This window comes from Pochonia chlamydosporia, chromosome 3 (assembly GCF_001653235.2).
Source record: "Pochonia chlamydosporia 170 chromosome 3, whole genome shotgun sequence".
NCBI classification, from domain to species: domain Eukaryota; kingdom Fungi; phylum Ascomycota; class Sordariomycetes; order Hypocreales; family Clavicipitaceae; genus Pochonia; species Pochonia chlamydosporia.
In genome coordinates this window covers 513,658-536,846 of record NC_035792.1, presented here as the reverse complement: position 1 = coordinate 536,846, position 23,189 = coordinate 513,658, and the positions used below count along the sequence as shown (strand labels likewise).

General features: G+C 48.6%; 8 protein-coding genes across 8 annotated transcripts; 6 read left to right on the top strand and 2 right to left on the bottom strand.

Annotated features, from left to right (window-relative positions):
- Positions 1–581: 581 nt before the first annotated feature.
- On the top strand, positions 582–1,037 carry VFPPC_04074 (glutathione-dependent formaldehyde-activating enzyme protein; the record flags this gene model as incomplete). Its single annotated transcript, XM_018283484.1, has 1 exon — positions 582–1,037. The coding sequence occupies one exon, from the start codon at positions 582–584 to the stop codon at positions 1,035–1,037; it is 456 nt and encodes a 151-aa protein (XP_018144570.1).
- Positions 1,038–2,529: 1,492 nt separating this feature from the next.
- VFPPC_04073 (cation transport protein domain-containing protein) lies at positions 2,530–5,249 on the bottom strand (the record flags this gene model as incomplete). Its single annotated transcript, XM_018283483.1, has 9 exons — positions 2,530–2,571; positions 2,640–2,844; positions 2,918–2,961; positions 3,020–4,173; positions 4,234–4,272; positions 4,326–4,703; positions 4,810–4,946; positions 5,022–5,142; positions 5,213–5,249. The coding sequence occupies 9 exons, from the start codon at positions 5,247–5,249 to the stop codon at positions 2,530–2,532; spliced, it is 2,157 nt and encodes a 718-aa protein (XP_018144569.1).
- A 1,749-nt stretch (positions 5,250–6,998) lies between these two features.
- On the top strand, positions 6,999–8,267 carry VFPPC_13568 (G-protein coupled receptor; the record flags this gene model as incomplete). The annotated part of the gene is made up of 3 exons (XM_018291343.1): positions 6,999–7,258; positions 7,316–7,579; positions 7,670–8,267. 3 exons carry the CDS (start codon positions 6,999–7,001, stop codon positions 8,265–8,267), a joined length of 1,122 nt encoding a protein of 373 aa, XP_018144568.1.
- A 1,508-nt stretch (positions 8,268–9,775) lies between these two features.
- On the top strand, positions 9,776–10,695 carry VFPPC_04071 (isochorismatase; the record flags this gene model as incomplete). Its single annotated transcript, XM_018283481.1, has 4 exons — positions 9,776–9,845; positions 9,905–9,939; positions 9,989–10,136; positions 10,217–10,695. 4 exons carry the CDS (start codon positions 9,776–9,778, stop codon positions 10,693–10,695), a joined length of 732 nt encoding a protein of 243 aa, XP_018144566.1.
- A 1,250-nt stretch (positions 10,696–11,945) lies between these two features.
- On the top strand, positions 11,946–14,162 carry VFPPC_04070 (ankyrin repeats (3 copies) domain-containing protein; the record flags this gene model as incomplete). Its single annotated transcript, XM_018283480.1, has 1 exon — positions 11,946–14,162. One exon carries the CDS (start codon positions 11,946–11,948, stop codon positions 14,160–14,162), a length of 2,217 nt encoding a protein of 738 aa, XP_018144565.1.
- A 684-nt stretch (positions 14,163–14,846) lies between these two features.
- On the top strand, positions 14,847–15,797 carry VFPPC_04069 (GroES-like protein; the record flags this gene model as incomplete). Its single annotated transcript, XM_018283479.1, has 1 exon — positions 14,847–15,797. The coding sequence occupies one exon, from the start codon at positions 14,847–14,849 to the stop codon at positions 15,795–15,797; it is 951 nt and encodes a 316-aa protein (XP_018144564.1).
- Positions 15,798–16,550: 753 nt separating this feature from the next.
- VFPPC_15722 (BTB/POZ fold domain-containing protein) lies at positions 16,551–20,255 on the top strand (the record flags this gene model as incomplete). The annotated part of the gene is made up of 5 exons (XM_018293475.1): positions 16,551–16,891; positions 16,979–17,618; positions 18,722–18,836; positions 18,898–19,107; positions 19,171–20,255. The coding sequence occupies 5 exons, from the start codon at positions 16,551–16,553 to the stop codon at positions 20,253–20,255; spliced, it is 2,391 nt and encodes a 796-aa protein (XP_018144563.1).
- Positions 20,256–20,506: 251 nt separating this feature from the next.
- On the bottom strand, positions 20,507–20,897 carry VFPPC_13567 (hypothetical protein; the record flags this gene model as incomplete). The annotated part of the gene is made up of 2 exons (XM_018291342.1): positions 20,507–20,811; positions 20,864–20,897. The coding sequence occupies 2 exons, from the start codon at positions 20,895–20,897 to the stop codon at positions 20,507–20,509; spliced, it is 339 nt and encodes a 112-aa protein (XP_018144562.1).
- Between the last annotated feature and the right edge of the window lie 2,292 nt (positions 20,898–23,189).

Sequence of the window (23,189 nt, the reverse complement as noted above, 5' to 3'; positions counted from 1 at the left end):
GCAGTACGTCACACCGTCGGGCGTGGGGCAGCTTCTGGCTCCGATGACCATGTGAGCCAAGCTCGGAATTCAACGCCAAAGTAGGTGCTACCCTACAGAATCTGCGACATGTGAATTCATTCAGGTTGGTAAGCGAACGGCGCGCAGATGAAAGAAATAAATGCTGATATCTCTGTATTTATTTTGTCACTTTCTGTTTTGGGGGGATATGATGGATGAATTTGCAGTAAGACTGTTCATGATGACTAACGTCTGCAAGGCACATTGAAGTTCATGATCTGGTACAAGAGCCAAGGGTGTGAGGCTAAAAATCAAGCTTCCCCGCGTGCACGCCACAAGCTGAATATGTGCTCCTATTGCACGGCGTCATAAGCAAACCGTGAATCATAGCTCGACAGAGGTCAGCATAATTCGATCCTCGCGACCCTCAGCAAAACTTCCCCTAGAGACACACAAACCCATACCAATCCATCAATCCATCAGAACAAATCAAGCTCGCGCAATACATCATCATCACGAACCGCACACAGACGACCAACACAAACCCATCAGAAACCGCCCTCATCAACCTTCTAACCTCAATGGCCAACCCCTACCCAAAAGTCCAATGCCAATGCGGCGCCATAAGCTTCCACACATCCCGTCCCAAACCCCTAGCAGTCTACATCTGCCACTGCACCGAATGCCGCAAACAATCGTCCTCAGCATTCGGCACCTCGGCCATCTTCCCCGCCAAGGGCATGTGGCCACTCCCCGAGGACGTACAGTCCAAACTGGGCAAGTGGACACGCACTTCCGACAAGGGCACGACGCTGGAGTGTTATTTCTGCAAGGAATGCGGTGTGAGGGTGCTGCATCGACCGCTTCTGCCGAATGGGACGCCGAAGCCGACGCTGACGATCAAGGGAGGTGCCTTGGAGGGGTTTTCGGTCGAAGGGGCGAGACATATCTGGACGAAGTCGGCTGTTGTGCCTGTGCCTGAGGGGAGTTGGTTGGAGAGTCCGGAGGGGTCGGATGTTGAGATGGTTGAGGAGTGATTGTTTGGTGATAGTTTGAGCGTGGCGTGGCGTTGCTGGTTGGTGTGGTTTATCTTGGGGAAATATACGAGTGATATAGACTGATGGAGATGATCAAGTGAATAGGAGTGTCTTCAACATGATTTGGTGTTATTGAAGGGTACAATGAGTTGTTGAACCATGGATCGAGGATGAATGAGCAATTGTATGTATACGAGATTTGCCTTAGCCTGGTGGTGAAAAACAAATAATCTATGGGTAGGCTGGCACAACAGTTGACCGACATCGTCAAATGATACATTAGTACGCTAAACCCCAGTATCGAACGAGAATGTAGCGAGGAAAGTACCATATTGGTGACGTATGCAACTAGACCATTCGGGAACCGGCGTGAACCACAAGCAAATTATATTAGCTCCTGAATCTTTCATCTGCGTGCAGGGCAAAGCCAACGACTATCAGAATACTTCACCCTTCAAACTACCAACAAATGCCACGCAATCCAGATCCCCAAACCCAATTCAAGGCCATCACAAGATTAACGTGTCCCCGGCCCCCGATTTCGTAACCGTCGCCTGTCCCGGCGAAGTACTTGTTCCGGTGCCACTATTCCTAGTACATTTTGCCGTAGCCGTCGCCCCAGCATGAGTAGTACACCATCCCTGGCCATCCGCCGAAACAACAGACCAAAACGACGACGCAACTGACGATAGCCCCAAAGGAAAACACGAAGCTTCCGCATCATCCCACCGCGAAGGATCATAACTTCCATCGCCGTCGATGCAAAGACAGCCGGCTTTTGCTGCCGCATTCCCGTTCATGAATTGCGAAGACGATGCCGCAGCACAACTTGATAACAGGGATGTCAGTGTTGCATAGGGTGCAGAAACAGGCGCGGCGGTAACTCTGTTCCCCGTGCTGCTTTCCTGCAGCGCGGCAAAACATGAGTTTGGGTCATTGTGTGAGCAGCAGTGCGATATTTGCGACGGGAAAGGCACGAAGCCTGATGGGCCTGATTGTTGGCATCCACCCCAGGTGTAAGGCGCGCCGGTGCAGAATCTCTGGGAGCACTCCTTGTTGGTCAGCTTTGTGTTTTTGGTTCTGTATGGTGAAATTACCTAGTTGGTCGTTTGCAAAGTTGCAGGTTTTGAGTAGACTGTTGCAGTGGGTTTCTTCTTGGATGGCGTTGAAGCTCATCTTGGCGATGTAATGCTCAATCTGGGGAGGTAGAGACGAATGACTTTCTAAATGGACCATGGGGTCCGCCAAGGCGGCAATGAGATCCGTGTGTGCTCTAGACACGCACAACCCGTGGTTAGTGATCGAGCGATGTCTACTACCCCAGAGCGGATTCAACTCGTTAATGCTGGTGTCGATTTGGAGGCTGCCTGTTCTTTACACAATTTGTGATTCGGTTGTGGGATGCTTCGAGGTCATGGAGAATCAGTGATTGCCTGGATTGTGGTAGCTTCGTGCAGTTCCTGCAACATTACATTATGACCACCAATCGACTTCACGCGAGGAGATTCTTTTTGCTGTCTGCATCATCAGTGTTCTAGGAATGGAGTGAATTATATTATACCCAGGTAGCAATTGCAACGGACTTCGTCATCTACGGAATACGTTGTCTTCTGCCATCTGTTCTTGCGTATCAGTCCCCAGAAGATGCTCGTCCGGGAGCATAATCGCTCTGTCCAAAGTATACGGCAGTCCACGATGTCTCCCACGGATCATCATCGCACAAATGACCAGTTTGCCGAATGTTGAGAACTCTGTAGATAGCGACGAGTTGATGCCGGGATAGCCTAAGCTGAGGCCGACGTTGCCACTGCCCACGCATCAGCACCAATTGTGTTGGAACAATCATGACCAATTGTTTCCTCAGTGTGGCAGCAACTTACTAGGCTGAAACGACTTCAAAGATAAGAGGGAATAATGCAAAGGCCTGGATTCATTAGCCACGAGAATACCGATATTGAGCGGGAATGAGTGCTCAAACATACAGGTCGTGTCAAGTCCGCAATTTTATCTGCCTCGGAGATGCTCAGAACGAAAATACCCAAAAAGACATACCACAAGTCGAAACTCAATTGCGACTGTAGATGCCTGACAAGATAAGACCGTCCATGTTGTTCGTCAAGCTCCACATCTGGTTCCGTCTGGTAAATTCCAAGGGACTTTTCCTCATAGGTATTGGACGCCCGGATGCTGATGGAGATGGGGAATGCGGAAATGTACATCATGACCAGCAAACTAAACTGAACTGCAGGGCTGACATTGGCGATGTTGAACACTGCAGCACCGGTGTGACGTGACGATCCTGCTTGGAAAATGGCCGCCATGACCCTGGGCCCTGGAGGCAACGATGTGACTTCAGCGTTGTGTAAGTCCAAAATGAGAATGAAAAACGCATCTATGAAGTTGAGGAGGAAAATGATACCGAAGAGCGCCCATGTGGTACCTCGAGGGAACAATAATGTATAACATCGACGTGGATGATCGAGTAAGAACTGTAGGCATTCCTGCATGGCAGCCTTGCGAGGCACAACCTTTGACATGGTCCAGAGAACAAGCCGCAGAAAGACGGGGTACAAAGTGTTGCCAGCAAATGTCAGGAAAGTTGAAAGGAACAACGGCCACTCTGCTTCCCTAAAAGCTATCATGGAGTCAGGTGTCAGGGTGAAGCCGAGATTATCCATCATACTTTGAGCAGTATAGAAAGCCCACCAGATCCTGTTTTGACCGCATTGTTGGAGATAGGCCACGTACTTTGGATCGGCGTACTGAATCCATCCAATAAGTCCAATCGCGCCGAATAGGTGGACGCCGAAAAAATATATAAGTACGACTTTGAGAAGAAGTTGCAGACTTCTATACTCTATGCCGCCAAGCTCCTCCCGATCGCGATTCGTGAGATTGTAAAACCGGGAATTTCTCCCGATGGTTGCCCTCCTGGAGAGGTATGGCATGTCGTCTGCAGCAACTCTTTGCAATGTTTTGGCTCTGGCCAGACGCGCAGTGGTCGGTGCAGTACCAATGATGAAAGCGGATGTAGCAACGCCGGCCGCAATGTCGAACGATTTAGCCCTTGAAAAACGGTGGCGTAGACCTTCAGGTTCTGCCTCACTGGGACGACGTGTTGATATCGCATCCGTGTCTATGAATTGGTGAGCAATTTGAGCTTTGACATGATGCTTCGAGGTCGCGCTGAACAAACCATTGACTCTTGTGCCCGTCAGTTCCACAATCGAGTCCCCTGCAAAATGTGAGATTCAAGCCTACATACTATAAATTGTCACTTGAACTAACCCCTGTCACGCTCCCGAGGCCCAGGAATATAAAGAGTAACATCATTTTTGGGATGTGCGGTTTTGTTGGTCGACGGATCGAAAGTGATTCGCGGTGGTGTTGGCCTTTCCAAGGGATCTACCGAATCAGACGCCTCATCTGGGATGAGTCGGTTAGGAATAGCCTCTGTGATGGCCTCTTTTCCGCCCTTGGTTGGCCGCTGGCTGCTTTGATCTCCCCCTTGATCGCCTACGTGCCCATGTCCAACTTCAGCTTCATGCCCATTCGGGATGGCACCTGTAACGGTGAAAGAAGAGGTTGCCGTTGTTTCGGCAGTCTCAGGATCCAATTGTCCCCCGCTGTGGGATTTGCGCCTTTTCGCGCGAAGCAGGGCCAGACCTGATAGTCACAGAACAGTTAGACTCTGGACGTGTTTGAACAGGTTCGAGTTAGAGACGGGATGGAGACGTGGAAACCGGCCACCCTTGTTGCATTGGAAGCTTACCAAACCTGTCAAGACGCTTATTGAACCAATAGAGACGAACTACAACGACCATGATATTTATAAAACACATGTTTGTAAACATAGGAATGAAGTATAGATATAGCTGCTGATACAGCTTTAGCTCTTTGAGATCAACGCTGTAGAACTCACGTTAGCTTTTGTTTACACTTTCGTTCTCATGCCTGCCCATCTCTCCTACTAGGAAACCGTACGTGTTAAGGCCGGACTCGGTAGATGCGCTTGCTCCAAAGAAGTAGGCATCGATGACTGCAAGGTTACCATAGGTGTATAAGACCGGGAAAGACAGTAGTCCCATGAATAGGATCCAAGCATCTGAGATTGTCAGTCCATGGTGAGAGCTGACCCAAGTTCCCGCTTGCAGGAATAAGTCAAGTCTGCTTACAATGCAGGGTAATGAAATTGATAGGAGGGCGCCACATGTTGAGTTGGTTAGCTAGTCGTCCATTCGGAATGTGAAGGTCTGTCTGAGCAAGATTCGGTACGACCGGAGGGTAATCGAGGTGTTGAGCAAAGCAGCCACTGATGGCCACTGCATGTGTGAAGACTTAGGACAGGCATCTGCTAGAGGTGATAAAGAATGAAGGATTTCGTCTGGGCTACAGAGCGTTGGGCATCTTTGTAACTTCAGCCCTTTGGTGCGACAAAACACGATCCGTTTCATTGAGAGTCGCGATATCCAACTGATTCTTGCTTGCCAGGTGGCGCGACTGTCGGCAGTCGCAAATTTGTGGGTCTCGTACTGGAGCCAACTGCACCTGGGTCGATCGGACAATGATATCCACTTGCCAATCTCCGATCTCACTTTACATCTCTGCCACCCCACTTCAGTGGTCTGATCATTGATGCATCAATTCCTCGACTTGCCTGCTTCAATTCATCAATGCACAGACCAGAGTTTCTGCTGCGATGACTGAAATCTCCTATACATTGCTTTATTTGAGAAGAGACGCAAATTTGCGCTCATCCTCTGATGTCGGATGACCACATAGCTTCTCGAGCCTTGAGAGCGGCTGGGACCGCCTCCGCCTTTGGCGATGGGTCGAGACTTTGCGTTGTAAGCCAGAGACTTTGCACAGCCCACGTAAATTTAGAGTGACCACAAATATTGTGGACTTGTGTTTGGCTAACTGCTGAGTAAGGTGTCACTCTATTTATGCCTCGAGTCGACAGTTAAGCGGCCAAGTCGAGACTCATTTGGTGCGCATCAGTGCTTGCTCAATGTTCGGCCCCCAAAAATCCGTATAATTTAAGACAACAAGGGAAAGCCAGAACTGTTTTCACTGGATTATCACGTCCATGGCCCGAGGGACAGCCACATACTACCTGGCATTGTTTCATCCAGAGACAAGGGATGGGATGGTCAAGTTTGTTGGTCGAGGCTGGTAAGCTGCACCAAAACAGGTTCGTTTATCCGTTATTTGCCGACCCGGATCTCCAAGGAGACTGACATCTCTCCAAACAACACAGCTTGCTTTGCACGCGTTTCATCTGATCAAACGAGATGCAATCGCGCGCAGGGCTACCTCCATATTACCTCCATTTTAAGCACACTTTGGACGTTTGGCAACATCGAGGATTGACCCCACTGGATAGGTTCACAGAAGCAGGCAGCATTGTCGCGATTCGCCATGTCACCTATCACAGTGACGGATGCGAGCCTGTGCAAACCAACTTGCCAGCGAGTGGCTTGCATACCACTGAAGAATCAGCCACAAAACTCGGGTCAGCCATTTGCCCGGAATCTGCTCCGCCTGGTTGGTGATGGTGTTCAGCTGAGCTGAAAAAGCTCTGCTGGAATGCAAAGCTTCATGCTCCGGCCACCATCACGTGCCCCTATGAACGAACAAAATGTCAGCCACCATGGAAGTCTCGGTTGGCATCAACATAATGCATGACGAACTCCTCATCCGCAATCGAGCTGGCTAAGGTGAATGGTTGGCCCTTGATTGACAGCAGCTGGCATACCGCCATCTCGTAACTCGTCGCAGCACTACACGCATTACGAAGCTAACCACCACTGATGTATCATCTCATCAATGTCATCATACAACCTACTTGTCAACAATGTACAGACACGGCAACAATAAGAGTACCACGGTAACAGCCGGAACGGCCAGTAACCTGTGAAACTACCACCACCGGCCGCGCCGGTGACGAAGCCGACCGCAATGACTCAACTTACCGATGGTCAGCTCAATGCGATTAGCATTATGGAGCGAACCTGCTCTGCCATCTCCCTTCTTGGTTGCATCTTCACAATCGTTACATTTGTTTGTTTACGCGCCTTCCGAGAGAAACCTGTCAACAGGCTCGTATTCTACGCATCCCTCGGCAACATGGGAAGCAACATTGGCACCCTAATGTCCCGTTCATTTCTCGACGACATCGACTCATTTGGGTGCCAATTTCAAGCCATGTTGGTTCAATGGTTTGTCACACCAAACAAGAAATTGATAATCGCTTTTGGTGCTAAAACTATCACTAGGTTCATGGCCGCGGATGTGGGGTGGATAATTGCTATGGCTGTCAACGTCTATCTAACGGTGTACCGAAAGTTTGACATAAAACGGCTGCACAAGATGGAGCTAATCTATCTCCCAGCTTGCTACGGCATTCCATTTATACCAGCGTTCACATACCTATTCGTTAGGCACAACGGACAAAGGGTGTATGGAGACGCGATACTATGGTGCTGGATCTCCAGCGACCTTGAGGCTCTGCGCATTGCGACTTTCTACGCCCCTGTTTGGTAAGTCAACAGAGAAGTTCGCAAGCGGTGACCGACATGGCTGCTGCGAATATGCTTATACCGCCGACAATGCTGAGTCGTTTTGTACAGGGCTATGATCCTTGTAACATTCACAATCTATATTAGTGCCGCTCGCACAATCTTCAAGATCCGCAAACAAGTCCACGAGCTAAATTCCGATTACGACCTAAACTCGTTCACTAGTGCCGAGGTTACCACAGTGAATGAAACCGGGACTTCGACATTGACAGGCGGCGGTGTAGTGTGGACTCATACTCGCCTTGTTTACCAACAGACGACGACCGTTCGACTTCCTCAACGTGGGTCACAGAATGCTGTTCAACCGGGCTTTGTTCACCGTCGTCGAAGCTACGAGCATAAAAATGCCGCGTGGTCTTATACCAAGTGCGCCTTGCTCTACTTTACAGCCATCCTCATCACCTGGATTCCTGCCAGTGCCAATCGGGTCTTCTCGCTGGTTCACAATGGCGAGGCTTATGCTCCGGTGGCTTATATGAGTGCCATTGTGCTGCCTCTGCAGGGGTTTTGGAACTGGATCATATACGTTGTGATGTCATGGACTGCGTGTAAGAAGTTGGCCCAAGATATCAAGGCTAAAAGCTTCGCCATGTGGGCGAGAGCTTCAAGTACGAGCGGCCCAAATCGAAACACGCAACCTCACCAGTAGTGCCTGGCACCCCTGTGTACGGGCGTCAAAGTGCTGCCGATACCCGCCGTTTTGGTAGCATTCTGGTTCGACGACTGAAATAACATTTCTTACCGTGACAATGTACATGGTGTTGCAATGAGCTGGGGACCAAGAAGGCGGTCCAGTGCCGACCATGATATCTTTGTACATATCTAACATTTACATACCTAGGTACATAAAAACTGTTCACAAGCTCATGCTCATAGTCTGCATCTGAAACGTCATCCCTACAAAGTCTTGGGATTTACTCAGCCGAGGTTCTTGACCCACTTTCGCATGCCGCCTGGATACCGGGTTACAAACCTTGCCTGGTGCTCACGCTTGGAAACAAGCTTACTCAAATATCTGTCAGCAATCATCCATGTTTGCGTATTTCACGTACAGTGCCTAGCTATATTTCCATGGTTGAAGAGAGACAAAGTTGCAACGATTGGTTGATTAGACACTTGCATTTAGCCGGGGATTCTACCACAGCTCGCAAATCCGAGTGGTTAAGAGTTCTCGACCATCGGCTTCGTGTACTTTGGACCTAACTACGAAACCTAAGGGCCGAGACTTAAGATGTGAGAGTGGAGATAGTTCTTCGGCTCGTATCGGCGTCGCTGGTGACTCAAGAGTCAGTAAGATTTGATGCATCTGATAACGAGGCGGGAACGGCAACTGTTTCGGTAGTTTGAAACAAGAGTCTGCACCAATTGTAGTCTCACCTGGCATCTGTTGAGCTAACCCACTATCCTCTCCATGGCTTGGACAACCGATTAGTTTTCTCGATGATATACAAACCACGCCTTATATAACTGTCCTAGATTTCCTGCAGCGCTAGTTGCAACGACTCACTGTTTGGACAGGCATTGTTGATAGTATCTTGTTGCTACTACATTCATGTCTTCACCGGAAGCCAAGCACAAATTTCGAGCTTAGGTCGCTTAACCATCATAATTCCCCTCGGTGGTCCATCCGCCCCATCAGTCGCTATCCTGCGGAGCCTGCATTTACAATGCTTCAAAATGGCTCCATCACTTCCAAATCGAGATCAAAACTCAACTATGACAGATGAAAGCAAAGCCAGCACATATCGCCCGCGGAGTGAATAATCCACCAACGAGAGATGCCGTGGCTGTCAATTGGGTTGCTTCAGGCACGATTTGTATTGAAAATTGGGGGCTTAATATGAGATGCACGCATGAAGCGGAGTTCGTACATGCAGCCCAGTATCCACTGCGACTATGGATTGAACGCAAATAAGCAATAAATAAGCACATACTAATGATGACATCTTTTTTACCGGGTTGTTACGATAGATGCGGCATTGTTGGTTAGGTGGAACCTTTTTCGTAGGTTATAGAGAGCAAAGGTGTGTATAAAGCTCGAGCTTTGGCAGCTAATGTCGAGGATAGTTCTCTTCATTGTGTCTTACTGTATTCTGGTTTGCGAAAGAGCTCGTCCTTACACTTTTGCCGATATCTTTGTGCTGAAGTCATTTCATCATGAAGCTGCTCTGTATTTTGGCGGGAGTGGCCGCCGCGGTGGCAACTCAAGGCGTTTCTACCACGAATAGTGAGTCAGCCACTGGCGGAAAGAACTAAATGTATCTCAGGACTAACATCAAGTAATAGAGTTTCAGTTTGAGCGATTGGACAGGAATAACTCCGTGGGTATTCTTAAGTGATGTATACCATACCGCGACTAATCATCCTTAGATGCTCCTCGTCGTGGATCACCAAGTCGGACTATTCAACCTCGCGAGAGACTTTGACCCCACGCTCTATCGTGAGCAGCTCATTGCCCATGCCGCGCTGGGTAAAGTGTTCGATATACCTGTTGTTCTGACTACATCTGCTCAAACCGGTAAGTTGAGGCATGCGGCAAAACCACCACCCTCAGTAGCTTGGAAGTTGCAATGATTCAACAGCTCTAACAAAAAACAGGACCAAATGGCCCTCTCCCAAAGGAGATCCTAGAAATGTACCCCAGTGCCCCCCTCATTCAACGCCAAGGCGAAGTAAACGCCTGGGACAATGAAGACTTCCGCAAAGCTATCAAGGCAGCCAACAAGTCCCAAATCATCATGGCAGGCATCACCACCGACGTCTGCACCACATTCCTAGCACTGTCACTTCGGCAAGAAGGCTATTCAGTGTGGGCAAATGCTGAGGCGTCAGGCACCACGTCCGACCTGGTCCGCGAGATTTCGAATGATCGAATGGCTAATGCTGGCGTCAACATTGTCAGTCTGTTCTCGATTGCGTGTGACTTGATGAGAGATTGGAGGAATACACCTGGGGCGAAGGAGATGATTCCTTGGCTGGATAGGTATTTCCCTGTTTGGGGCTATGTTGCGCGCGGCCATATTGCTGCTGTTCAGAATGGGTCGGTGGTGCCTGGTGAGCAGGGTCTTTTGGGGTGAGGGCTGGTGAAGGCTGAAGGCTAGGTGAAGGGTTAAATGCTGCTGGGGTGTGAGTGCTGAAAATGGCGGCGGTATTACTGGTTCTTGAGTCGTCGTGAGCTGGTGAATTTCTTTCTTGGGGATTTCTTCGTTGATGCTGTTGGTTGTACCTGTCGTCTAACAGGTACATACAATGCCTGATCACAGCATAACAGCGTACTTGAGTGTCTACACTCATCATTTCGGGATGTCACTGGCTATGGGTTCGAATCAGATGAGAAACACAGTAATCTACTTTGTCTAAAAATAGTTTGATAGCTGTCCGAACCTCATTCATCATTATGAGCAGAAAAGGAGTCACCATTGAGTGAACTGAAGCACAACGCTGAAACTGGCTGAACTCTTTTCTCAGAATGTGAATTCCTATCCAGATACGTTATAGGTTTCTAAGAGAGATATGCTTGCTTCGGATTTGTTAGGCTTTGTTGGACGTGGCGTGAAATTACGGATGAGGATGCGGGTTAGGAACATCGGAGCCGTTGGTGACTCTGGCAACTCAATTGTTTGCAGCAATTAATTGCTAGCGATGCACCCAAATGCGTAAGCTGAGGCGGGCAGTCTAACTTCTCATTTTTATTACCTCTACGATTTGTGATGTTATCGTTCCCGTCCACCAACTAGCAAACCAAGTGCGGGTTGACCACAACTCATATCTGACGAGGAAACCTAGCCAGGATCCAAGGCTACGTTTGTGAAACTCAACCATTTCAACCAATTCTTACGACTCTCTGTACAGTTGGTCTAGTTTCTCTACCTTGTTTACTACTTTCTGACACAACCCCCTCGTAGGTCAGCCTCAACCCTAACATTTGCCCCACGAGTAAGTGGATCAGTGTAAGTTGTTGCTCAAGTCAACTCTGAAGAATGAACGCCGAGATGCTGTGCCCCTGGCCAAATGTCTCAAGTTGTCTCTTTACAGTACGACTGTTTCCTCTCCTGAATTGCCTTAATCAAGTTTCGCTGGGGAGCCTGGACAAACTCCAACGATTGAGGACAGGTGTCCGGCAACGGAGCAGCTTCCCATGTTTGCGTTATGCTCTAGAATATGGAGAATGCTAAGCAAAGATGACACGTGATGTGCTAATCTTAATCTCATGTAGATCTCATATTTACAAGTCAACATCCGAATACTCTCATTATTCTTCCGTCAAAACGGCATACCTTTGTTCGTTGTGACTTCTAGGTGCGTGTGGCACTCAAACTGCGACAAAATGTTGAGTCTGCCTTCCGAAATTCTCCTCCAGATCGTAACGTTCATTGAGTCAGAATGCGACATCAACTCATTTGCGCGAGCCTCCAAAGCTACCAATTCCCTATTTAGGTCTTATTTATATAAGCGAAATGCCCGAGAGTCAGACGGGACGGCTTTAACATGGGCAGCCAGGCACGGCGAGCCTCAGACAGCCCTAGCTTCAATCGAGGCAGGATCGTCACGCAGCGAAGAAGCTTTAAACTTAGCAATTGGGTATGGCCATGAGTCAATAGCGGAGCTAGTCCTGAAGAATTGCTCAATCGATCTCAGCAAAATGGACAGCAGCGACAGGACGCCTCTATCGCGTGCTGCTAGCGGAGGATGTACGCAACTCATCCGGCTCATGCTGGAACTGGACGCAACGATACTCAACGCACCGGACGATGAGCTCGGCCGCCCGGCACTTGGAGTCGCGTGTACTTATGGGCGCGAACACGTCGTTGAGCAGCTGCTCAGTTATCCTGATATCGAAGTTGACCTTGCGGATGATCAGGGATGGACTCCTCTCTGCCTGGCCGCTGAAAAGGGCCATGTTGGCATTATGAACCTCCTTCTGAGAACTGAGAAGGTCAACGTCAACGGCGTGAGTGAAGAAGAAACCACGCCTCTGTTTTTGGCTGCTGAACAGGGCCATGTTGCCGCCGTGAAACTGCTCATGAGCCTCCCAGAGACAGACATAAACATACCGGATTCGTACGGCGAGACGCCGCTTCTTGTCGCTGCGCGGCATAGACACACGGATGTTGTCAGCTGTTTACTTGAGGATACCAGGATCCTGGTTAATAAGAAGGATGCGAGTGGTGATACGGCGCTGGCAATGGCCGCAAGCAACGGTCACCAACGCATTGTGCAGCTACTTCTGGACAGCCCTGCAACGGACTTGTATTCTACAAACTCGGGGAGACGGATGCCGGTTGAGGTAGCTGCCGACGGAGGTTACAATAGCATCGCTTGGTTGATATTGGACGCAATGAAGCTGAAAGACAATGGGGTATCCGCCACAGCATCTACAAATAGAGCACCAGATGCAGATATCATGGATGATCTGGATCCACAAGACTGTGATATGGATGAGGATACCAAATCTATGCCTTCAGAGGAACAAGGGCAACAAAGTCCAGTATCAGACGTAGGAGCATTCAAACCTCCCCGAAATCTATCTAGGCTCGATCGACAGCCACTCGCATGGGCAGCAGATGACGGAGACATCGCTCTGGTAAAGTCAATACTGAGCTCAGGCGACGTAGATATCAACGCCAGGGATTCTATGGGCTTTACCGCACTGGCAATTGCAGCATCAAGAGGCTTCCACGACGTTGTTGCAGTAATACTTGAGGCAGAGGCTGTAGACGTTAATATCCCAAGTGGCTTCGATCAATCGCCTCTAGCACTGAGTTGCGAGGCCGGCTACGCTTCCATCGTTCAACTTCTGCTGCAAAGAACTGACTTGGACGTAAATTCCGAAGATGACAGCGGGAAAACTGCATTCGCCACTGCTTGTCTAAACGGACACAAGTCTGTGGTAAAACTGCTTCTTGAGAGAAGCGACGTCGATATATACCAGCTAGACAATGGGAAGCATACGGCACTGTCCCTCACGTGCATGGAGGGACAAGAAAGCATAATCCTAGACCTCGTCCAGGCATTCAACGCACGAGGCGACGGTATTAAATGGCGAGACGGCTCAAACATGAATCCAATCGCGCGGGCCGCATTTCACGGACACACAAAAGTCGTGTCTTTGCTGTTAAAGCATACGAAAATTAGTGTCAATACCAAGGCCAGATACCGCAAGACGGCATTACTGATAGCAACGGAGCGAGGACACATTGATGTCGTGAATCTGCTATTACAACACCCGTCCACCAACATCAACCATAAAGACGGTAATGGGAGGTCCGCTCTTTGCCTTGCAATCGAAAACCGTCATGATCATATCGCAAAGGCACTGATAGACTGTGAAAGGGTGGATATCAATGCGATGACGACAACGAATTGGAGTCCCCTTGCTTTGGCGCTGTTCCGTGGACGGGAGGACGTTTTCAATCATCTCTTACAGCGGGCGGATGTTGTGAGTCGTGATTCTTTTCATAACTTTGAACTTATTCGGCGGAATCGAAGGCGGGCGACGAATGGGGGAGCTGAGCGAAGGAGTTTTGTAGAGGTTTTGGTATGAATTTTGGGTTGTAGAGCGTAGCTGTTCATAGATAGATTTGGCTTTACCATGACGATGGATTAAAACAACTGTTTATATATTCCTTTACGATACACGAAACATATGATTGTATTTACAAATTGCCTACCAACCGCTGACGGAAGGCAACCAACTGTAACCTTTCTTGTCAAAATAGTTATACGCTGATTCCTGTCTCGGCCGATTCTAAAACATATCGCCCAGTGTAACTTAGGCTATATTCGAACGTCCATTACAACGACCAACGATTGATCCCTGAGTCTCCGCTTCTGCACCACCCTTCTGGGTTTCGTGGCGTTGAACGGTGAGGATCCAGTGGATTGGCAATGCTTAGCATCCTGTCTTATCGGTTCATCGCCGCTGACAGCAACGTGACAAATGTATTACGGAGAGGGAGTTGCAGTAGCAACATCAGTTGTGGAGTGATAAGAACCGCCCGGACTCTGGATCCATTAGACGTTTATTACACAATGTTTATTTAATTACCATTTTAGCTCAGATACGACAATCATCAAACATATTTAGTTTCTACGAGGCAACTTTCATCAAACCTCTTCATAGTATCGCAAACTCCATAACAATATTGGACTTGTTCCCTCATATCAGCGACTCTTCATCTTCAGTTCTTAACCCACACACATCGGCATGTCTCAAAATACATCGAAAATGAGGGCTCTCATCCTCACGAAACCACCTGGCACTACGACTCCCGTCCTCTCCTTCACCACAACTCAACCAGTCCCAGTCCCCGGCCCAGACGAACTCCTAGTACGCATTCACGCATCGGCAATCCAACCATCCGATCTGTTAAATGCGCGAGGCGAATTCGGCACTACCACCTTTCCGCGAGTTCCCGGTCGCGACTTTTCCGGTGTCATTGCCTCCGGCGACCAACAAGGAACACCCGTTTTTGGGTCATCAGGCTCAACTCACGCCTTCACCGTCGATGGCTTCCAAGCCGAGTATGCCGTTGTCCCCGCCAAGGGAGTTGTGGGCAAACCCGACAGTCTAACTCATGTTCAAGCTGCCACACTCGGCGTGCCCTTTACCACAGCAGCACTAATAGTTGAGCAGTCGGGAGCCAAGGCCGGAGACAAAGTCTTAGTTCTAGGTGCGAATGGAGCCGTAGGCAAATGCATATGCGTGCTGCTGGAAGAACAGGGCTGTACTGTTCTCCGCGCAGTACGCGGACCGGCAGGCGATGTCGACACCAAGGCAGATCCGGACCTGAGGACGGTGCGTAGCCTCGCCCCGTCTGGTGTCCATGCCGCTATTGATACTGTTGGCGTACCGTCGCTTACACGCGCGGCTGTCGAGGTTCTGGGTCATGGTGGGCGTCTCGTGTTCATCACTGCACCTCGTGGCCCTGATGCGAATAAGGATTTGTCTTTTGATATGCTAGGTTTCTACCGCGAGGAGAAGAGCATTGTGGGTGTGAATTCTATATCTCACAGCAGTGTTCAAATGGCGGGTTTGCTGGAGAAGCTGGATCCAATTTTTGCAAGTGGGCGGTGGAAGCAGGCTGTCTCGTCGGACTATGAGACGGTACGGATTGAAGATGCGGTGGAGGCGTATGCTAATCACCATGGAAAGAAGTTTGTCATTACTATGAATTGAAGGATGAACATGAGCAGGCTTGAACGAACGCAACGATCAACATGGCCGCAAATGCGTGCCGGTTGGTTGACTAAATTGGCATCGAGTAACAGGCAACGGCTACCCGACTCATAGTCTAATTATATTAAACTCATCTTTTTCCATTTTCACATTGCTCATTCCCTCCACGTCTCTTGAAGCTGCGCACTGAACTAAGATTATGTCTCTCACATGCCCCGTGTCCGCGACGTTGTGCATCCACAGAAGACGTCAAGACCGCGCATGTTAAAATGCTTAATACCGAAATGATTTGTCAACTACCGCAGCACTTTCAACTCCAAAAGAGCCATGTTTATGGAATCATGCAAGATGGTGGGAATGCATGCGTTTAGCAGCCTATTAATGCTTCTGGTCGCGAGTTGAAACCGACGTATGAGACCGAAGTAAACATAAAACATACTCAAACAGACATGGGCCAATGATGGTGTGATTTCGGTAGACGACGAACCAACAACAAACATTCAGTCGGTGAACTTTACAGTGTGAATGGCTAACTGGTGTGCACCCGAGGGTGAAGGACATATCACGTCAGCATGGTGGAATGGAATCTTCGGGTGGGTGCAGTTGGAAACACCAAACTCTCATCCGCGAAGAAGTAAAATATAACCTGATCATGGGGTTAAATATGCGGCCGACCGTGCCACAGTGGCAACTACTGCATCAAGCTACCAGTTCATCACTGAGAACCCACGATACACTACGGACAACACCACCATGGCCATTGCTAGTGATGTTACCATTAACTCCAGCAAGTTCAATCACCAAAACATCACCGACGACACGGTGAAAACAAATGCCCTTCTTGAGACAATTAGCTCGAAAGGCCCTCAATGGAACGAAGTCGGTGCCGCCAAATATCGCGAGATGCGAGAAACAGGAGACACACCTCTCCCTATGCCAGTCTATCTCCCCCAAGCCAAAGATGAAGCCATACCATCGAGGGACCTGGGCCGCAGCATTCCAATTCGTGTTTATAAACCGGATAATGGACAGCCCAGCAAGGGCGTCTTTCTTCACATCCACGGTGGCGGCTTTGTATTGGGTTCCCATCAGCAGTATGTAGTAGACTGTTCGCTCTCCTGAGGCACACTGCCCCTTTATGACCAAGTACCATCAGTAACTAATACCGAGCTTCATCACAGTCAAGATGAAACCCTCCAAAGATACGCCAACGCCTGCCAACTGACATCCATCTCCGTAGGATACCGCCTCGCACCCGAGAACCCATGGCCCGCAGCAGTGCACGACTGCGCCGATGTAGCAGAGTACCTCATCGACAATGCATCTATCTTCGGCGGCAGTCTGCTCTTCGTGAGTGGCGAGTCCGTCGGTTCATGTCTTGCAGCAATTACTGTCTTCCATCTTCTGCGTGCTCGTCCGCACCACCAACTCGCTGGCACTGTTCTCCCGTTCGGCCAATTCGACCTGACACTGAATCTGCCGAAGGTGTCATCCTTTGAGCGGCGCCTCGTCATCAACCGTGAAGCCCTGCAGCGGTTCGGTAACGCCTACACGCCGAATATGACAATTGAGCAGCGTCGTAATCCAAGCATATCGCCTCTTTACGAAGACATGGAAACTTTATCGAAGGTGCAGGGATCACTGCCGCCGGCTTTGTTTCTTTGTGGAACTGAGGATCCTCTGCTGGATGATACGCTTCTTATGAGTGTAAAGTGGATGAGCACTGGTAGTGACGCTGTTGTCAAAATATACCCTGGTGCACCTCATGCTTTCACCATCTTCCCTGGCTTCAAGCCCGGCGAGGATGCCATCGCTATGTCAGTGCGTTTCGTCAAAGAAAGGTTGGAATCTGCAGTGGCCTGGGAGTAAAAGCTACTTGCTCTGCCAGAGGAGACTGCCAAGTATTTGTTGCTGATCTGTCATAAAAGTTGCCAAGACGGGCCGTACATTAGTGGCTTGGGGCTCGTGTGAAGCGCGCGGTAACTGACAAAGTATAAAACGGCAGAATTGTGTCTAAAAAACCAGTTTACTTCAGGCGCTGAATAATTATAGACGATCATCCCATGGACAGTTGTACCTGCATATGTCTTGTGCTTCTAAACCCCTGTTCCGTTTGTCCGGCAATTCATATTTTACCAGGGACCATAGGGCATGGTATCAGATGATGATGTGTTGACGAATTGTCTGAGCCACGGCGAGTTCCGAAGCCTCAACTTCTGCGTGGATCAAATCCAGAGTTACGGCAACTCTACAAGTAGGCTAAATTAACAATTTCAACATCAATCCAATTCCAAATACTGCCGTAAGAGGGCAAGCCAGCCAGAATCCAAAACTTTACCGGCTCACAAGCATGGCTCACAACCACAGCCCCATTATAAATTGATAATACTTATCTAAACAGCCCCCACGACAACATGACGCACACCAACCTGGTTCCCCGGCTCGCCGGGATGCTTACACATTTCAGCCTTAAGCCCGGGAAGCGAGCCTGTTAACCCCGCTGACGTCGGTGTAGCCGAACAGCCTTAAATCTTCATGTCAGCTATTTGGAAACCCGGGTTGCGCCACAACCTGGCAATGCCTGGAAGGCCCAGCCGAAGCCAGCCACGTGTAGATCACTGATTTCGAACACACGAGAAAGAAGGGTATAGTCATTAATAACAAGTTTTCTCTTGGTGTCGTATCCACTGCAGGTTTTGTGGTACATTTACAATTGGAATTATGCAAGCTTATAACGTCTTTAATAAGCTAGTTGCCAAGTATTTTGCTCTATGCCAACTCCTACAAGTTTTGACTTACAAAGTATAAAATAATAAATAGTTTACAAGGAACTAACGCCACCAAAGTTGTATCAACACTAACAATCACGCTACTTTGTTGTAAACTAATCATTACCTATTGCTGTATAACAAAACTCCTACCAGCTAAAGAAGAAGCTTATGTCTAATATTCCCGAAATATTGCCACACTGGCTTGTGTTTCCAATCCAAGTCAGCAACGAGGTGTTCAAAGTTTCAGGGGCGTCAATCTGCTCTGATGGTATGCCATAGACTATTCCGCGATAAACGTAATAAAGAAACTGCAGGTTAACATTAACAAGCACCTTCGTACTTTACACAATACTTTTTGAACCAGATCAAAGCCGCGCAAGTGAACAAGGAAGACCTGGGAAAGGCCATCAAGACGCTCTACATAGATCGAGATCCAATCACATTCAAAGATATCTTGCTGCATCTTCAGGGCTACTACGTCGCCCCGACTGATGAAGTTCATTTTACGAGATTGTTTGCCGATGCACAATTCTACAGTCGTATGTGTCCTTACCTTTGTACATAGAGGAACAGACTTGACTCACTAACCCTTCTCTCTCAAGTCCCAAGACTAATATCACAGCTACACGAATCGGGCATCTTCATATCAATCGGGCATCGGCAGTTTCAAATCCCCCGTAGCCTCTTGACTGATTCAGCCAACTCACCCAACTTCTTCACCCTTGGTTACGCAACACAGTTTTCTCGCCCTGAAGACCCCTTCCCCGGCGCCGAAGGCAAGACACTAATACGCCCACCTTCTGTGATCCCTTCCTCTGTGCCAAATCGGTGTGCCGAGACATTTTCCGACTTGCTGCATTTGCTTCGGGGTTATCCGATAACTATTCGGGATGAAAACCACCGAGAAGAACTTCTCCGTGATGCGAGATACTTCCATTTCAAAGGACTAGAACAGCAGCTCATCCCGCATCTGATAGGCTACAATGCGCTCCGACAATCTGATGAAATAACCGTGCGGCTGGAGAATATACAAAAAAGCGGTATTCGTGTGCCGCTGACCGACGAATCCAGCGCAAGCTCTTTACCCGTGTTTGTTCATTACGCTCGGCCATTGGTAGACGATCGGGCACGCGAATTAATCGTAGAGATTGGTGACGAAACAACCAAAATGTACTTCTTTCCAGCTGGTGTACGGGCAGAATTCCTGAATGATGCGCAGAATCGAGTCTCGAAACTTCTGGAAGTGGCCACAGACAAATTAGACTTGATACCTGCCATGGACGCCCTCAACCTACAAATGGAAGTTGACGATCGGGAAAAGACTCCTACTCCAACCACAGTGAGTTCAAAACCCAATCTGATCAAGGTCTCACTGGAACCTGAATCGGCTATCACGGTGGACGGCAAGCCATATACCAGCGAGTTGTCACTGCTAAATGATCGGGACACCAACACCACCGCTAAACCACGGAAGCGGCAACGCACCGTATCTGGCTCACCGGTCTCATGGATCGTCAAGACTGGACAATGGAGGGTATGCTTCCTGCCAGGAAAGGATGGGGAGAGCGGGATGGATTGTGTACTAGTTGCTGTCAAGATTGACGCCATTACATCTGAGTTAGAGCGAAATCGAGTCAAGGATTATCTTGTGAGTCCAATGCGTGGTGATAGTCCTGACAAAATATAAAGATTGCATAAAGAGAACCAGACTGGGTGTGTTTCTAGCATGAGGTTTGATTGCTGCCACACCTCCCGGTGATGAGAGGTCAAGCGTGGAGACGCTATAGTCCCAGCAAGGCACGTTTTACCAAAGTGTCACAGGTCCAGACTTTTGGAGCAGAGAGAGAAATTCAAACAGAATATTGTCTATTTGATTCTATAGCGCACATCTCGTCTATAACCGGTATAGTAGAGCATATGGCGAGACACCCGGCTCATCTAAGACATGACAAGCTTCTTGACGGAACGCGCCTTGACATCCTTAGGCACGCCCAACAAATCACCAATCTTGTTAGATATATCTGCCATTTCCTTATCCAACTTCTTCTGCGGCTCAGTGAACGACTTGAACAGCTCCTCGGATTTGGCATCAATCTCCTTCTCCATTGCGAGGACCTGGTCCGAGATTTCCTTGGACACAGGCTTGCCGTTGAAGTCAGTGACTGGGATAGGAGTTGGAGCCGCAGCAGGCGCAGAGGCAGGTGCGGAAGGAGCCTGAGGAGCGGCAATGGCAGAAGCGGCGACTGGTTTAATGATTAGTGGTAGTCCAAAATGGATGGGGTGGTGGTCACGTACAGGCCAGGATAGCGACGGCTGAGATGCGAACCATGGTGAATGTTGGTGTTGGTGATGGAGTTTTTGGTTTAAAAGTGTAGAGTGAGCTTTTCAGTGACCAGACTGAATGAATAGGAGTTGGATGAGTTGTTGAAGTTTGTTGTTGTTGAGTTGAATATTACGACTGACAAGACACATCTTATATAGTTGCCTTTACACCATATCCTCATAAGAGCACTATTTCACCTGTCAAGTCATCATCCAAGTAAATTTGATGCTCAATGCCTCCCCTGGATCGGGTTGTGGAGTCTGTTTCAGTAACCTAAAACACAAGCATAATCTCGATTCATGTTGCCTCCCCCAACACAGAGGCAATATCGAATCAAGCTGCCATTTCACGATTCATAGATTATATTCCAAAACAATGAGCCCTCATTGAAACAGTCTAGCAAGGCGCAGGTCTACAATCCCATCAGTTATAGCAACAGCTGTATACTGTAAGAAAGGGTGCTTGCACCACCCGACGTGCACATGGAGCAAATGCTACGCTGAGAAACTAGAAATACGCATAGCCCCATGTATCAGATGTCAATAAAGTAGCAGGGCACGTTTAAATGCAACTCTCGATATGCGGTGGCCAACAACGACTCGGTACCCCTGAAACACCACAGCCACCGTGACATTCAGGCCCTTCTCAACCCAAGCCAATTACCTCACGAATCGAGTCCAGCGGTTTTTGTTGCCGAACGCACCCTGGTCGAAAATCCAATCGAGTGGCAGCCCCAATCCCCCAATATACTCGAAACAAATCCTCTTATACTTGCCATGCCAAAGAACCCTGGGTGGCCAGCTCGGACAAAAGCCGATTTGTTGTCATGCGCACAGCCGATTTGCGATTCATTGCTTCCGCAGACACGAAACAAGACAGCATTGAACTCTGTTTTAAACTGTCACTGTCCTTGGCCCCAAGCGGCGAAGCATCAGTGCCCGCGTACATCAAGGCATTTTTACTTCGACAAGACTGCTTAACTCAATTCCGATAATATCGCCTGATGATGCCACAGCGGAAGTGAGAGATGCTTAGACTGAGCTGATAACATAGCCGCAATGTCGCACATCACAGACGGACTCAAATGACAGTACAAAGTATCACGCAAGGTACAAACACTATTCGTATCAGTCAGGGAGCTTCTTCTTCCGTTGTGGAGTTCTCTTGCGGCATTTACCATGAGTTCTCAAGGATGTAACGGTGATTATTCAGTTCTTGAATAGACATTTAACCTTCTATGGACAGCTGAACGCAATTGCCTATGATTGAACGGCTGTAACAATACATCGGTTCACTGCCCATTGATTCTGTTTTTTTTTTTTTGTTTTTTGCCCAGTGTCGGGTTATACATCATGCTAGCCATGCCAAGCAGTGACGTGCAACTTACTACGTAAGGCGCTCCCTTCGCACGAAAGAGATATTTAAGGATACATCACATCTCAAACCTAACAATTACAACCCAAAAATGAATACTCGGATAAACAAAAAGGAGCGAAATGCCTCAAGATCTACAGGCAAATGTGCAAGTTATCCGTGAGGTTGGCTAGGTTCCCCATCCGATGGCAAACAACAGGGAGTAGCGGCTTGTCCATAACGACACAGATGCCAAAGAACCGACGGAAAAGCCAACCCAATGTACTTCGTCATACACTTGCAAGATATATCCCCTTCTAAGTTGCTAGCGTTGTTGGACGGTGTACAGACCAGCACGACATAGAGGCACAACCCAGAAACATTGTACCATGTATGGAGAAGGATTTGATAGTCCCTTACTCCGCTGGCCTTGCATCTGTGTTTAGCAAATTGCTCTGTCATAGAAGGTGTAACTAGCCGTAAAATGCACAGCTGATAGCAAGCCCAAATTAGCATGTTAGATCTATGTGACGACGAAGCACTTATTTGTTGTTTCACTCCCAGCTTCCGAAAGCCACTCAAAACAAAATCCTCGCTCCCTGTTGGTGATCAACCAAATCCAAGGTCAATGTACTCCATATATCTCAGATTATCACAAGTCTCGTAGCCAATACCAATGTTAGACGGAATTCAATTTCAACCAATACAACATACTCTACCATAAACCTAAACATGCGCATAAAAACCACAAGGCAGTCATCCCGCACCACCAAATGACAAGGCAGGAAGCTCCCAATGCCCCAATCGCACGTAAAGCGACTAAAGACGAAGCCTAAACGTTTATATGAGGCATGTAACCAAGTTTTCCTAATTTTAATCACAAGATGTACATCAATGGCTTTCTAACGACTATGCGGCCTCGTCAATGCAAATGAGAGGGTGATT